This window comes from Rhodamnia argentea, chromosome 5 (genome assembly GCF_020921035.1).
Source record: "Rhodamnia argentea isolate NSW1041297 chromosome 5, ASM2092103v1, whole genome shotgun sequence".
Classification (NCBI taxonomy): Eukaryota; Viridiplantae; Streptophyta; class Magnoliopsida; order Myrtales; family Myrtaceae; genus Rhodamnia; species Rhodamnia argentea.
The window spans coordinates 21,137,051-21,151,615 of NC_063154.1; the positions used below are offsets into that span (position 1 = coordinate 21,137,051).

General features: G+C 39.6%; 2 protein-coding genes and 1 non-coding gene across 3 annotated transcripts; 2 read left to right on the plus strand and 1 right to left on the minus strand.

Moving 5' to 3' along the window:
* The first annotated feature begins 972 nt into the window (after nt 1-972).
* Nucleotides 973-2,680, plus strand: LOC115737251 (acetyl-CoA-benzylalcohol acetyltransferase-like). Its single transcript, XM_030669294.2, has one exon. It carries the CDS (start codon nt 1,066-1,068, stop codon nt 2,377-2,379), a length of 1,314 nt encoding a protein of 437 aa, XP_030525154.1. The 5' UTR covers nt 973-1,065; the 3' UTR covers nt 2,380-2,680.
* A 6,805-nt stretch (nt 2,681-9,485) lies between these two features.
* Nucleotides 9,486-10,205, minus strand: LOC115737260 (diphthamide biosynthesis protein 3-like). Its single transcript, XM_030669305.2, has one exon. The coding sequence runs from the start codon at nt 10,061-10,063 to the stop codon at nt 9,815-9,817; it is 249 nt and encodes an 82-aa protein (XP_030525165.1). The 5' UTR covers nt 10,064-10,205; the 3' UTR covers nt 9,486-9,814.
* Nucleotides 10,206-11,831: 1,626 nt separating this feature from the next.
* TRNAQ-CUG lies at nt 11,832-11,903 on the plus strand. Its single transcript has one exon. It is a non-coding gene; the product is annotated as a tRNA-Gln (tRNA).
* Nucleotides 11,904-14,565: the final 2,662 nt, after the last annotated feature.

The window sequence follows — 14,565 nt, forward strand, 5'->3', positions numbered from 1 at the left end:
GCTAAAATTTTATTTAGAAAAGCAAAACTAAAGGAAAAAAAAAAACAAAGAGAATGGCAAGCGCCGGAAGGGCATTACCGCTGCCTCGCCCATTCCCGGAGGGGCCGGCGAAGGGCGCAGGCCATAGGCAAGGGTGGCCAACCCTCCACCAGACCGGCGCTCGAATGGGCCTAGCGAGGGTTGCCGGCCCTTACTTGGGGCCAACGAGGCCTCGCCTTGGCCTAGAGGTGGCCCGACAACCTTTATCGGCCCGTTCGACGTCGAGCGGCAACATCTACCCACCGGCGCCTTCCAATCTCTTTCTCTTTCTCTTTTTTTCAGTATTTTTTTTCTAGATAAGATTTTAACTTGTCTTTTTTACGTTTTTATCTAATTTAAAAACAAACAAAAGAAATCTATAAAAAAAAATAGATATATTATTAAAAATTATCCACGAAAGTACCGACGTCCACGTCAATAATTTTCGGTCAAAATTAGTCAAATGAACTCAATTGGAAAAATACAAAAAGATTGAAACATCAATTATCAAAATTAAAAGGTTTAATACTAAATTGACAAAAAGTGTACTAGATTTATGACTTTTTGGACAATTTTCCTCTAGAGACTTTTTGGCACATCTATTTCTTTGTTCTTTTTTATGACTTTGTGCGAGTGTGACTTAAGATATTTTTATGAGCAAGTGAAGACAATTCCTTCTTTCTCCGGGAATTGGCAAAGCGTGACTCTCGTTTCCAAGATATTTTTACATGGTTTCTGACAAGGGTAAATAGATCCAAGAACGAAAACAGACGTGACACTACGATTGTTGTTGTCTACCTACTGCACTGATTGTACCAACGAGAAATACAGGCAATCTTGAAACGACTATTACTTTCAAGACTTAAATGTCATCCGGAAACTACTTCAAATCAAAGCAAGCCCTCAATGTCAAAATGACAAAACAGTATCTATAAAACCAGTATTTCACTGGACAGAACTTGCCCATTACCATATTCACCATCCTCGTTTCTCTATATTGCTTCCATAGTTGTACTTCCACACATAATCTTGAGAAGCAACCCAAGCATGAAGGTGGAAGTACAGTGGAAGAAGTTGGTCAAGCCGTCAGTGCCCACGCCGAGCAACCGGCGAAAATGGAAGCTATCATCAATGGATGAGCTTCAAATGCCAAATTATGTGGGCGTTATCTTCTACTATAGAGATGATGCTGAGAACCCCGGAGTTGATATCTCTAAAAGGCTTCAGAAAATGGAGGAGTCACTTTCCAAAACTCTAACGATCTTTTATCCTATGGCAGGGAGATATATCGAGGAGGACGGTTGTTTTATCGACTGTAACGACCTTGGAGTCGAGTTCGTCCATGCCAAAGTGGATGGCCAGATTGATCAGCTTCTCCATGGAGATCCCGACATGGACTTGCTCGATATTTTGTCACAATTCCCGACCAACTTAGTAGGCAATCCGCTGGTTGTGATTCAAGTGAATACATTCGATTGCGGTGGATTAGCGATTGCCCTGCGATCTACACACAAGATCAGCGATGTGTACACGATGGCCATGTTCGTTAATTCCTGGGCTACCGCTTGCAGAGGTAACATAGACATGACAATCTGTCCAAGTTTCGAGTTGTCATCTCTCTTCCCGGCGAAAGCGTCGACGGTCCCGAATTGGCCTCCACCACGCACTATTGGCGATAAGGAATTAGTCATGTCTAGGTTCAGGTTCAGCGGTAATGCTATATCGAAGCTAAAAGCCCTAGCTAGGGATGATGCGAAGGATTCAACGCCCAACAATTCCCAGCCTTCAAGGGTGGCGGTTGTTTCGGCGCTAATAAGTAGGGCTCTCGCCAGTATTGATCAATATAAACACGGCGAACAAAGGTCTTTCGTGATTTACATGACGTTCAACTTGCGCGAGAAAATTAATCTAGCGATCCCTGCGAATTCTTGTGGCAATCTGTTCGCCATGATTTTCGGGCGATCCTGTGAACCCATAGCAAGCAAAAGCAAGTTGGAATTCAAGGAGATGGTGAATATAACAAGCAAAATGATATCGGACGCCAGAAAAAAATATGCAGCAGTAGTAGACAGGGAGGAGTTCTGCTCAATGGTGTGCAATTCTATAGCCGAATTTGTCGAAAATGTGTCCTCAGGCGAAGAGTGTCCAATTGCCTTCAGCAGCTGGTGCCGGTTCGGGCTATATGAGATCGACTTCGGGTGGGGAAGGCCGGTTCTTGTGCACAACATATCATTGAATCTCAAATCCATCTTCCTGATGGACCACGAAGAGAGCGGAGGAATTGATGCATGGATAACCACCAGCGAAGATGAGATGATTCTTCTTAAACAAGATCCGGATATTCTGGCATTCACTTCCTAATGGGGGACATAGAGAGGTTGCACGAATATATCGTTCGCAAAGTCACCGGATCTTACGATATTGTGGACTAGGAAAATGAAAATGGACTTAGGTCTTTAGTATTTGTTGCATCTGTTTGGTTTCTTTGAGAATGGTGCTCCTGTACACAAGGTCTACTCTTAAGTAATGTTTGTCAACTTATTAAGTGTCTTATCATTGTAGTTCAAGGTTTGATGTAATTGCAATGTTGCATACTATGATATGATAGCGGTAGAAGTTCACTGGTTTAATGTTTTGAGTTGGTATATATAACAAATAAAGGATTGGGAATGGATTAACACCACAAATTCACATCTTCAAAGCTTGCGTTTATTTCGTGAAAAGCGAATAATTTTGATAAAATTTTTCTAAAAATAATCACTTTTCTAGTTTACAAAAATGAATAAACGAAAAAATATTTTTATCGTCCACAAATATATTTAAACAGGTACCGTTATCGAGATTTAGAGTATCTTTTATTGACTAATTTTTTCAAGCTAATAAATAATTATTCTTAACAAAAAAAATTCAAACCATTCATTTTTCTCGAAATTAAGGCACCTAAATGAATGGCCGGAACACCGGACTTACCAAAATGCCCCTGCCTTCGGTAGAAAATCACATACCAATCAAAATGTCTTTCCATGTATCGCCCAACAATCCGTTTCTAGCTCGCCTGCTAGGTTTTCCTTCCTATCCTCGCCTATCCTCGTCCCTTTGCGTCATTCATCGCTATCCAGCTCCATCCACACACAAACAGAGAGAGAGAGAGAGAGAGAGAGAGGGGGGGGGTGGGGGTGTCGCAGCCAAGGTCAACCAGAGACGGCAGCTCCGGCGACCGGAAGAGTGTCGACGAGGACTAGCGGTAGCTGCAGCGGGCGGGCGGGCTGGCAACGGCACAACAGGCTCTGCAATCGTCAGACCTGCATTATCGAGGTTGGCGGAACAGAAAGGGAGAGGGAAGAGAGGTGGAAAGAAAAGGTGGAAAGAAAAGGTGGAAAACCCAAATAAAAAGACTAGAAATCTCAACCATGAATACCCAATCGTTGAGGGGATGCTCATTGAACGGGGAAAATTTTAAAAAGTAAATTGGGATCCCTATCCATAAATAAATGAGAATATTTTAAATAAAGGCATGAACTATCTTCATTTTCTCAAATAAAGGCTTGAATTGATTATGTCAATCTTAGAAAAGGGTCTGACCTTGTTGGCTAATCAAGGAAACTTTCGTCTTTTATTTTTTTATTTAAAAAATCTAAAATGTTTTCCATAAAAGATAAACTCAAAAAAAAAGAGATAAAAGGTTAAAACTTAATAAATAAAAAAAAGAACAAAAAAAATTGAAAAACCCAAGCCTTCCGCTTGTGGTCGACGATGGCCAGCGGGTTCGCCGATGACCCTTGCCATAACTCGGAGAAGGTCATCGGCCAGAACCCACCGGTGACCCTAGCCAAAATTGGGAGAGGGTCCCGGGCCCTCGACTAGACTTGGGCGAGGGCCGAGGACCCGACACCCCACCGGTGATGGGAAGGCGGCCACAAGCGGGTGGGCTAGCTTGTATTTGCTTTCTTTCTTTTTTTTATAAAAATTTTAGTTTTTTATTTTATTTTTCATCTAATTTAACTAAAATTTAGGTTTAAATTATGTTTGGACTAAATAGCTCTTGACCGGACAAAATATCTAGCATGCCGGCAAGATTAGGCCATTATTTGAAACAGGCATAACTACTTCAAGCTCTTATTTGAAATAAGGTTCACTTCAAACCCTTTTTTGAAATCTTTTCTGAATAAATGAACAAATACAAAAAAAACCCGAACCCTTCTCTCACTTAGCCCCTAATCTCACCAACTCTCGCACTCTGAACTTGCGACCATGGTCACTCTCTGAACATGTGGCCATGGCCACCATACCTAGATTAAGCCCGTGGTGACGGAAGAAGAGAAAGGAGGGGAAGAGGTCGACAGCAATGGCGGACAAAGGTGCGTGGTGGAGGAGAGATTGGAGGTTTTATGAGTGATGGAGGTTAGGAATCATGGGAGAGTTTGGGAGCTTCGAGATTTACAAGGTGGGGCAATGTAGTTTTTATAGTATAGTTTTATTGGACTGTCAAAATGAGTCAAAGACCTATTTACGAACCCGTATTTGTTTAGATAGGTCGTAAATGGATCATTTTTTTAATTCAAGGGCGAGCCATAATGGGTTTTAAAAATAAGGAGCCGAAGATATTTGGGTCTAAAATAAGTTTAGTCCAAAATGAAATGTGTGGATTTGAGGTTTTCCATTAAGGTACATAAGAGAAGAAATGAAGGAGACTCGGGGTTTCGGCTTGCACTAAGTCCACAATTTATTTTATTGGAATTTATGTGGATTTTTTTGGTGGATAAGCCTGGGTTAGTGTTTATTTGCCCTGATTTTATGAATTCACTGCTAAGTGCCAACTTGCTTTTATTTTCAGTTGTGAATCAATACAAAAATTGAAAATTCTATGCAATGTTGAAAGCCAATTCTTTAGCATTTTATAGTCGTAATAATGATTTTATCGGGATAATATACGCATATAAAGAGGTTGAAGTAGTTTGACTAGGTTGATATGGATATTCATTTGTTAAATTATATATAAAGTATTTTAGTAAATAGGGTTGGGTTTGGGTTACTGAATTTATATTGTATATAAATTGGTCACGATAGGCAAAATGGGTCAATTTAGGTCAATTTCGATGAATCGATCCACCCAATTTTTTTTTTTTTTTTGTCGAACTGATCCACCCATTTGACAGCCCTAAGTTTATCAAGTTATACGGTCAGTAAGTATTTTCAAAATAAGAAGTAGAGTTGCTCTTTGGGCAAAATATTAAGTTTGAAACTGGCATAATTTCGGAAGATATACCTGCAAAGCTTATGGAGTCGGATTAAAAAACATAAAGGAAAATGCTAGCGCCAGTGAAAAATGAATAGGGAAGTGATTTTGTGATTCCAAAGGTAATAAGCACAAGACATGAGCCCAGAAGGAGCTTTTTGAAACTGGAATTTCCTTCCTAAGGGCATCAACGCACAATAGCACGACTCTAACCCTATATGAAATTACCGAGGGAAATTCGAACTCGACACCGCATGACTCAACTCAAAATTAATACCGTTGACACATTTTCACTTATATTTTGAAGAAATATACTAGGTAATCACATCGGAACCTTTTCATAAAGGCTTGAATAGCCAAAATACGAACGCGACACGCAAACAAGAATTACCAATCCTGCAGATTTATGTTTAACCATACGCGAGGATGGATTAAGATGTATTTATCCTTGAATTTTCAGCATATATCCGCCCTTTTTTATACAGCATGTCATAATTCATAGTAATTCATTGTCCTGACATTCATAAAAGGAGAAAATAAAAATCGACCAAGGGAGAATATGTTGTTTTCCTTACAAATAAGCTACTTGCATAACAATTAGCGGACAAATTATGATAATCTTCACAATTCCTTCGTAACTGTAAATGAAATAAACAGTAGTCGCCGGTATCCTGAACCACTTCTTCACGCTCCACTCCAGCTTTGTTACTAGGAAGATTGCAAATGCTCCAAACACGCTTAATTTCACATTAAATTGCTCTATTAAGCAGTTACACTATGTTTTAAGGATGCGATTGCCCGAATCCATCAAAGGATAGAGGCAACTCGGCACCTTTACCCTGTAGTCACTCGTACTCCGTAGGCCGCCCTCTCTCGATACATTTACCGGCCCATTTCAAACTCAGGCGAGGGCTCGAGCGCTTGAGCCCCCATGACTTGAGCTGCAAGTTACCACACCTTGCACTAATTCTCCGCTTGCGTGGGTGGACCGAGTGCTGCAACCCTTGGCCACAAATTCTGGTACCCAAAGGAAGAACCTGATGTTTATAAACCAGCAACCCTGAAAGGTCACAAAAATGGCAAGAAGTAGATATGCCAGGAAACTCGTTGGAAAACATATTGCTGCCAAAGATGAGACGAATGATACGAGCACTACAAGCTGCAATAGCCAGTGGTAGTGCCCTTCAAGTCCAACATGATCAGTGGAATGGAAATGAAGCAAGAGAAGTTCTTGACCAAAAACAGATGCAGCAAGAACTCCCTGAACTCCCGATAGTCTCTGCTTTATGGTTGATCTCTGCCAAAAGACCGAAACCAGAGAATATAGCCAGGTGGAGAAATGTGGAGGGGTGCCCGATATTATCGAGCTCAAAAGCAAGGTGGATGAAAGGGAAGTCGAACACTTGCACATGAGAACACTAGTACGAGCTTGGAATGCTTGAATATGGGGGGGCAGAGACGGTGAACGGATACCAAAACCATGATTTGAAATTGCTTGATCCTGTAAGGAAGTAGTTTCTTGATATGTTTATGATGTGCCAAAAACCAAGCGAGGTGAGGGCGAGTCCTGGCACCAAGTGCAAAAGAAAAGTTCCCAGAAACGGTAGAGAGTGGTTCTTGAGTTTGGAGTCTTGGACAAGGTTTCTGAATTTTTCCTGCAGACATGTATATGCAGAGGATCTTCATATAGCGACGGGAGCCCAATCTGGTTATTTGTCCCGTTGTTTCAGTGCTTGTTGCATGTGTTTCCACAAAATAAACATTGCAGAAAAAGACAACATAATCTTTGCACACTCAAAAGCAGAGGGTTGAGGAAAGCGGGCTGAGAAACCTTTGCTTTAACTAATGTAAAGGAAAGTCGATCTCCAAGCTGTGTCAAACACTTTTAGTCATGATTTAATCAAGTGTCCGGAGTCGATGAAAATCAATCGACACCAAGCCAAGATCCCAATCATACTACACTAGATTAGAGAAGTCTCAGGCTTGTGCTCTCTCCACAAGATCTGACTCGAGTCTGCAGGGAATGAAGGTTGAGCAAATTCCGAGTAATATCAGCATTTCAGGAAAGTGGAGTGAACGTTGGATCCATTGAATTGCAAAGTTGTGGCAATTCCCCGCATATGACCACGCGTACACTTCAAGAAGGTGTGCGCACAACTCTGGCAATCAAAAAACTGGTAGACCATACAAGATCCCTATACTGAAGAATCAACACTCTGTGAATAGACTGACGAATCGTTTAATATGTTGTTCCGATCATGAAGGTTCGCAGGATATCCTCTTTCTGATCCTATGAATTATGCCAACCTCACAGCAAGTAAAACAAACTTCCTCCACTATCGCAAAACTAGGTCAACTTCGCAAATGTATGCGATAGGAATCTCATGCCGCATTATGGAATAAGTAGAAACAGAATGCGAGGTTTCTTCACCTCCAACCAATAATAGCCTACAAGATTCAAGAAACAAGGACAGCAGACACATGCAGTCAAATTAACCTAAGAAGTCCGGAAAGAAAATGCCCTTGGCGGTTCATGTATAATGCGAGCACTCTGAAAAAAAATCAAGTTCGGATAATGTTTTCAGCAATTCTTCTTCAAGAAAGTGATGAGGTACATCTGGAAACAAAGCCTCTAGTCACTCGGAACAAACTTCATCTATATCATGAGGAACCCCACAAGCAAGCTTTTCTCCAGATATGATTCCGAATCACCTCATGTCTACTAGGTTTGATTCAAAATAAAACCTATAATTTGGAATTTATAATGTTCAATTAAAACCATGCAACATAAGGATTAAAAAACCAACATCCTTGAAGTACTAGAAACACTGCCAGTCTATTTATGGCATATGATACTTCCAGAGGCCATGAGGTGATTCTTCTTGCTTATTCAGCACAAATAGCCAATATATGTAAATGGTACTTCTCGAAAGACATATGTAGATAGCTCACTCAAAGAACTGCAAGTAGATCACAAACCACAATTGTTCACTCACATATTCACATTTCCTATTTTCTCCTCCCTTCGCATAGACAGGTAACCACAAACAGAAGCATCCACACATTTTCTCCATATTCACAATGCAGCTTACAACAGTTGACAACGCTGGCCATCTAGAACTTCAAGCAAATTTCTAATTGTATTCCTTTCTGGCCATACAAATAGTAGTCATTAAGTTTCTAAGATATCTGATACCACCTAGAAAGAAATGAGTTGATTTGAGGGGAAAGAAACCTACACAACAAGCATAAATTTAAAGAGAAATTCTTATTAACGGCATGATACATCTGACCGCATAATGCAAAATGGCCGGAAAAGATGGAGCCAACAACAGAAAATGACCAAGAGTCGATGTTACCACGAAGATCACCATGGCCATACATTCGGTCTGATACAGTATTTTAATCTACATTACGATTATTCCCTATAGTTGTACATCAGAACATAGCAGTAACAGAACTTTTTTTTTTATAGGCACATAAAGGATTTTATTAAGTTGAAAAATTCAAGTACATAAAAAATGTTCAAGAATTAAAGAAGTAAAGAAAAGCGAAAAACAAAGGAAAACACCCAAGACTCCTATAAGTCAGACCAAACCCCGAATGAAAGAGTACAAGATAGAAGCAACCCAGGATTCTAAATCTTCTTGATAACTAAAGAGGGCCTACTGAACATTATACTCAGAGGTTACCACATGCTCATGATGAAAGATGTCTCAGTAAGAATGAAACATCAATGAAAAAAAACGCTACTCTAATGCGTAGGCCTCACAAACAATAGAAACGACCCCATGAAATACCGAACAGAAATGTAGATAAGCAAAAACCACGGACATTGTGAAGGTGTAAAGAATAAAGAGTGGCCTGTTACACAATGGATTTGCTTATTATCTTCAGCTAAAGATGACAATTCTCCTCAAAATCATGATGGATCTTACAAATATCTTCTTGAGCAAGATTGATAAAACAGATCGATTACAATAGTCATATCCGTAATCAGAACAGTTCTTAACCATTCAACACTATAGCCATAGGAGAAAGACCAAATGAGAGAAATTCTCGACAGTAGCAGGTCTCGCAGTAATAGAAGCTACCCTCATGGTTCCCAGTTTGTTTGCATTGACCCCATTGGATCTAAAGATCGCCCTTCCCATATAATCACATCTCAAAGGCTCAAACCCACCGATAAGAAAACTCTCGCCAAGCGAAGCAGAAACAACACACGGGCCCATAACCAATATTCCCACTTTGTCGTAAAGATCAAGGAGGAAGCAACCTCAAACTTGTTCAGTTTCTATACCGGGTAAACACCGAGTGAACCAAGAGCACACGATCCAAACTTAAAAAGTATTCAAAACCATCGAACGTATACATTCCATGAACCTTTTGTACATCAATCAATCGGTGAACTCTTATCATCTGGCAAAATCACGGAGACTTAACAACACACCTCGACCTCAACTAACGCGAACCGATCGTCGACACCTAACAAAACCACCCCCGACCAAAAACCCGAACTGATAATTACAATCACAACAACTCCAAAAACCGACCTCAAATTCAAGCGACGGCGACGGGCTGTTGCTTCGAGGGCTCCAGGTTCATCTTACTCGTGCTGCCGGCGAAGTCCTCGGCGTTGTAGACGACGGTAATGTAGAGAGAGCAGCTGGGGCAGCGAGTGATGTCCTCGCCGAGGCGGAGGTCGTCCTTGGTGATCTGAAAGAGGTCGCCGCAGGGACAAGGGTAGGTGTACGCCTGGAGCTCCTCGCTCCACTCCATGTCCTCTATCTCCACGTCGTCGTACGACATGGTTGCTCGATTCTTCTGCTTCGGGTCTAGGGTTTCTGCCCGCCTCCTTTTCCTTGGGAATCGGCGATGGAAGAGTCGGTGCTCGCAGACGGCGAGGCTGATTAGGGCTCTTGAGAAGTAGGGGCCGTAAAGGTCGGTTCCTTCCTCTCCCTCGCCGGTCCCTCGCCGGCCAGATTCTACCGTCCTCTAAGCAGACGAACGGTAATTAAGAGGGGCAAAATCGGAATATTGGGGAATTGATGAGGGTAATTTTAGAAGGAAAAAAAATCTTGTAGCATTTGGCTAAATGCTGAAAGCCCAATACCGATCTCTACTAACTATGTAGCACCGACGCCGATACACGACACGACACAATACGCCGACACATGATTTCTCAAAAATACGTAATTCTGACACGTCGAGACACGTTGTATATTAAATATATATTTTTATATATACATAATACATTATTATTTTTATGATTGTTTCAATGAAATTCATTTGATTCAAATTTACAAAAAAAAAATCAATAATTAAAAGAAACTTAGAATTGACCCCACATCAATAGCGAGAAAAATAGATAAAAGTAAAATGACTTGATAAGATGCTAACCAAACACTCTAGTGAATTATTATGTCAGAACAATTACAGCATTGATCCAATGCCCCGAGATGAAAGGATTGGAGACCGAGCGAAGATGTGAAAAGAGAAGCTTTGCAATTTGCATTTGCATGAGAAGAAAGTGTGCTAACGTAGACGCTATAATGCCCTTTCCTTCGATTATAGTCGGCAAAGTGACTATCTTTGTCATGTTCAGATAAAGTTCATGTGCTGGAAATCTATGCAAGCAACGATTTATTGGCTTTGTCATCATTTACACTTTGAATCATAAGCTTATAATTGATCCCATAGTCGTAACGAGGGAGAGAGAGATAAACAAGGAAGTCTTTTTAAAAAGCTAAATATGACACTTCGAGGCTTACCTATTGAAGGAAAGAGTCTCGCATTGGTAGCCTAACGAGGATAATAAGTAGGATGGCTTTTTAAAATGCCAAGAAACAGACGTGGAGGCTTATTTCTCTTAGCTTTTAGGCTAAGTTGATATGTAGTTAAAATTTAGTATTTTAGCGAAAAGGCCCACCATTATAGTTGGGCCCTTTCAAGTGTCGCCCAAGGCCGACTCGTTTGTCACTTCGGGCATTGAGTGTTGACCGTGTGTCGGATCTCGGACACACGTTGACTATGTGGGTAAGCATTTGGCTAAATGACAGCCTAAAATTGAACCAAATGTTTCAACATTCTCCTAAGGGGCTGAAAGGCCCTTGGAAAAATTGAATCAAATCTACCCTTAGTCCAATATGAAGCACAAACCGAAACGAAACATAAGTGTGCATTTTTTTATATTTGTCTATTTTTTCACAAAAGAAGGTGATAGTCCAATGATGCTCAAAATGATAAACCAAATGGCTTGTGAAATTCTCAATCTAACGGAAAAATGAACTAGAGAATTAGCAAATCACGTCGCGGGCGCTCAAAACTAAATCCGTCGAAATCAATTTGCGATTCAACACTTGAACCTGACATCCAAAACTTCCTTCTCGGTTAAATGAATCTAGCATTCATTATATATACACACACACAGTTGATTCGAGTTCGAGTATCCACGGGCTAACAAAAAGGACAGAGGAAACCCTGGTTGTGAACTTGGAATGTGGTATAGAAATTGGTCAAATTAAATATTCCTTGTATAAAACAAGTTGATATAATCAGTCCGACAGCAACAACGTGAGGTCCCATGGTCTAGTGGTCAGGACATTGGACTCTGAATCCAGTAACCCGAGTTCAAATCTCGGTGGGACCTTCTGCTTTTCTTTTTTTTTTCTTTTTTATTTATTTTTCTCCTTCCTATTTTCTTTTTGTCATTTCACATCCTCTGCCCGTCTTTGTAAAGATCGAAATGCCTGACAAAATTCAAATGGCCGGACCGAAAAATTATGGCATTCTTGATTTTAGATTTCGTTCAGGCAGTGCAACTTTTGTAATTTCCTTCGCGATTTCATTTGAATATCTGAAAAAACAAAAAAAAAGGAGTTATTATTGAAACCGCATCTTTCGACGTACTCTCAATAATGTTTTTTCTCTAAAAAGTATAATGTTGGCCTTTTCACGCATTATAACTACTGATAACAAGCTGAGGTCGGGAATTTGCACATTTTGTAATTCACTCGCTCTGCGAATTTTTTTCACAAGGATCATTGAGACGACCCTTCGTCATAAATATGTCATATCTTGGCGCATTTTATCGAATTTCCTCTCGAAAATTGTCATAGCATACGGACATTTTACAAAGTTTGCAATGAATTATCGCAATCTATTCTTTTGTGATTCAAAGTCAGCCGATACACGGGGTTGGATCCTTGGGAATTCGTAAGAGCCCAACCATTGGCATTTCTTATATGATTAGATTCAAATTTTTTTTCCTTCCAAATGTCCCAAAACGGCACAATTTACTATAGTCGAGACATTTTTTGACACCTCTCTCTTTCCTTGCTTTATCTCTCTCTCTCAATCCCTCCACCTCTAAGGCCGCGAATGATTATCGTTATGTTTTTCTGCCGCGAATGATAACTATTATGTTTTTCTCTTTTTGTTTATTTTTTTATTCTTGAAAACAGATTTAAAACATGAATTTGTTTGGTAAAATAATTTCATTGTTCTATTTCCGCGATAAATTTTTAGTCTATAAATTGATTTGGAATAGAAATGAGAAACATAAATTTTATACCTTTCCAGAAATAGAAATAATAATTCTTCTCATCGCTCATTCCCCCTCTCTCTCTCGTGTGCGGTCTCTCTCTTGCTTGTCGCCCGACGGTCTTCGATCGAGACCGGGCGGCCGGCCACCGTAGAAATATTATGTTGTAATCAAACGAATTTTTATTTCGAGAACAGAAATTTCGTGTCATTGTCTAGGGTGTTTTTTGCTCAAAAACTCGTCTACAAAATAAAAATAATAATAACAAACTATTTCTAATCGGAAATCGCTTTCATGAACCTAATGGTTATCATTCGCGCTCTAAAGGTCTCTATTCGCCGGTTTGCCTCGCCAACCCTTAGCCACCATCAATCAAACCAGTTTCCCTTTTCATGTCATTTCTTTACTATGCACCCACAAGACAAGTCAGAGAAATTTACTGCTTTCTCCTATCGTCTGTACTCGCTTCCTTTCTTTTCTTTTCCTTTCCATTATATTCCATTCTCTCCTCGCTTAGATAACAAAATAAGGTGTCGGTGAAATCTCAACTTTGGAATTGGGGGAGGTCGACTGTTCATACTTCAGTTCTTGAGATGAAAAAATTATTTACACGGCTCCATTAGTTTCCCGAAAAAAAGAATGATGTGAAAAATAATTTCTTAAAGATGATAGCTCATATAGTTCATAAAGATAACTGAACAAAAACTATTTTTATCGTCCACGAAAATGCTTAGACATAAATCGGAGTCAATGATAAAATTTTTCATTACCTAATTATTTTAAGTAATATAAAATATCATTTCCAAGAAAATATTTTCCCAATCAATTAATTAGTTTTCGGGAAACTAAACACAACCTAAAGGCAACTCCATGGTCCGCCAATGAAGGAATCCTCGGGTCGTAAAGGATCATAAATGCTTGCATCTTCCAGTAACTCTTGTAAAAAATGTTATAATCCACAATTAAGGTTTACTCTCTTTATTTAAAAAAAAAAAAATTAGACGTCGTCCCACCACCACGTCCTTAGAAAAGAGAGGTGACAAAATGGGTCTAAAATCCATATTTAGTAGGGTGGATCATAAATGAGTTGTATTAAGTTTTAAAAATAAACTTAGATGGCTAGTAAATGGATCGCCAAAAATTTCTTAAAGGAAACAAGAACTATATTAATTATTTTGATTTTTTATAATTTTTTCTTTTTCTTTCCTTTTTGTCTTTTTGTTTTGAAATCCAGTAAAGGTCGTCGATCGACCCTCGCCGAAAGCAGACGAGGACCGTGAAGCCCTTGCCCAGACGGCTACTAGGCGAGGGCCCCACCTCGCCCGTGGCCTGCCAAGGCTTTACGGCTCTCCTAAAGGGCCGAACTTAGAAGACATAAAAGAGAAAAAAAAAGAAAATTCAGATTTGTATTGTTTCAATATTTCAATATTTCTTTTTTAATTGTAAAATTATCCATAATGTTTTAGCAATGTTATTCTTAAAAAAAAAATTCTTATAATTTTTTTCCTAGATTGAATTAAATATGGAAGTGTTTTAGTAATATATGTCGGGTTGAAAATGGGTTGAATATAGGTCGAGAAATTTGCATTGCAATATATTGCTTATATTTCTAGCAATGGATTGTGAATCCACCATGTGCGAGTTCAATTCCCGTCATTCGCCCATAAAAAATCAAAAGTTGATCGAACTATTTAGGATTAATACCACAAAAAACTATAAACCGGTACAATTGTGACAAATTTGTCATACACTATTTTTTGACCACGAA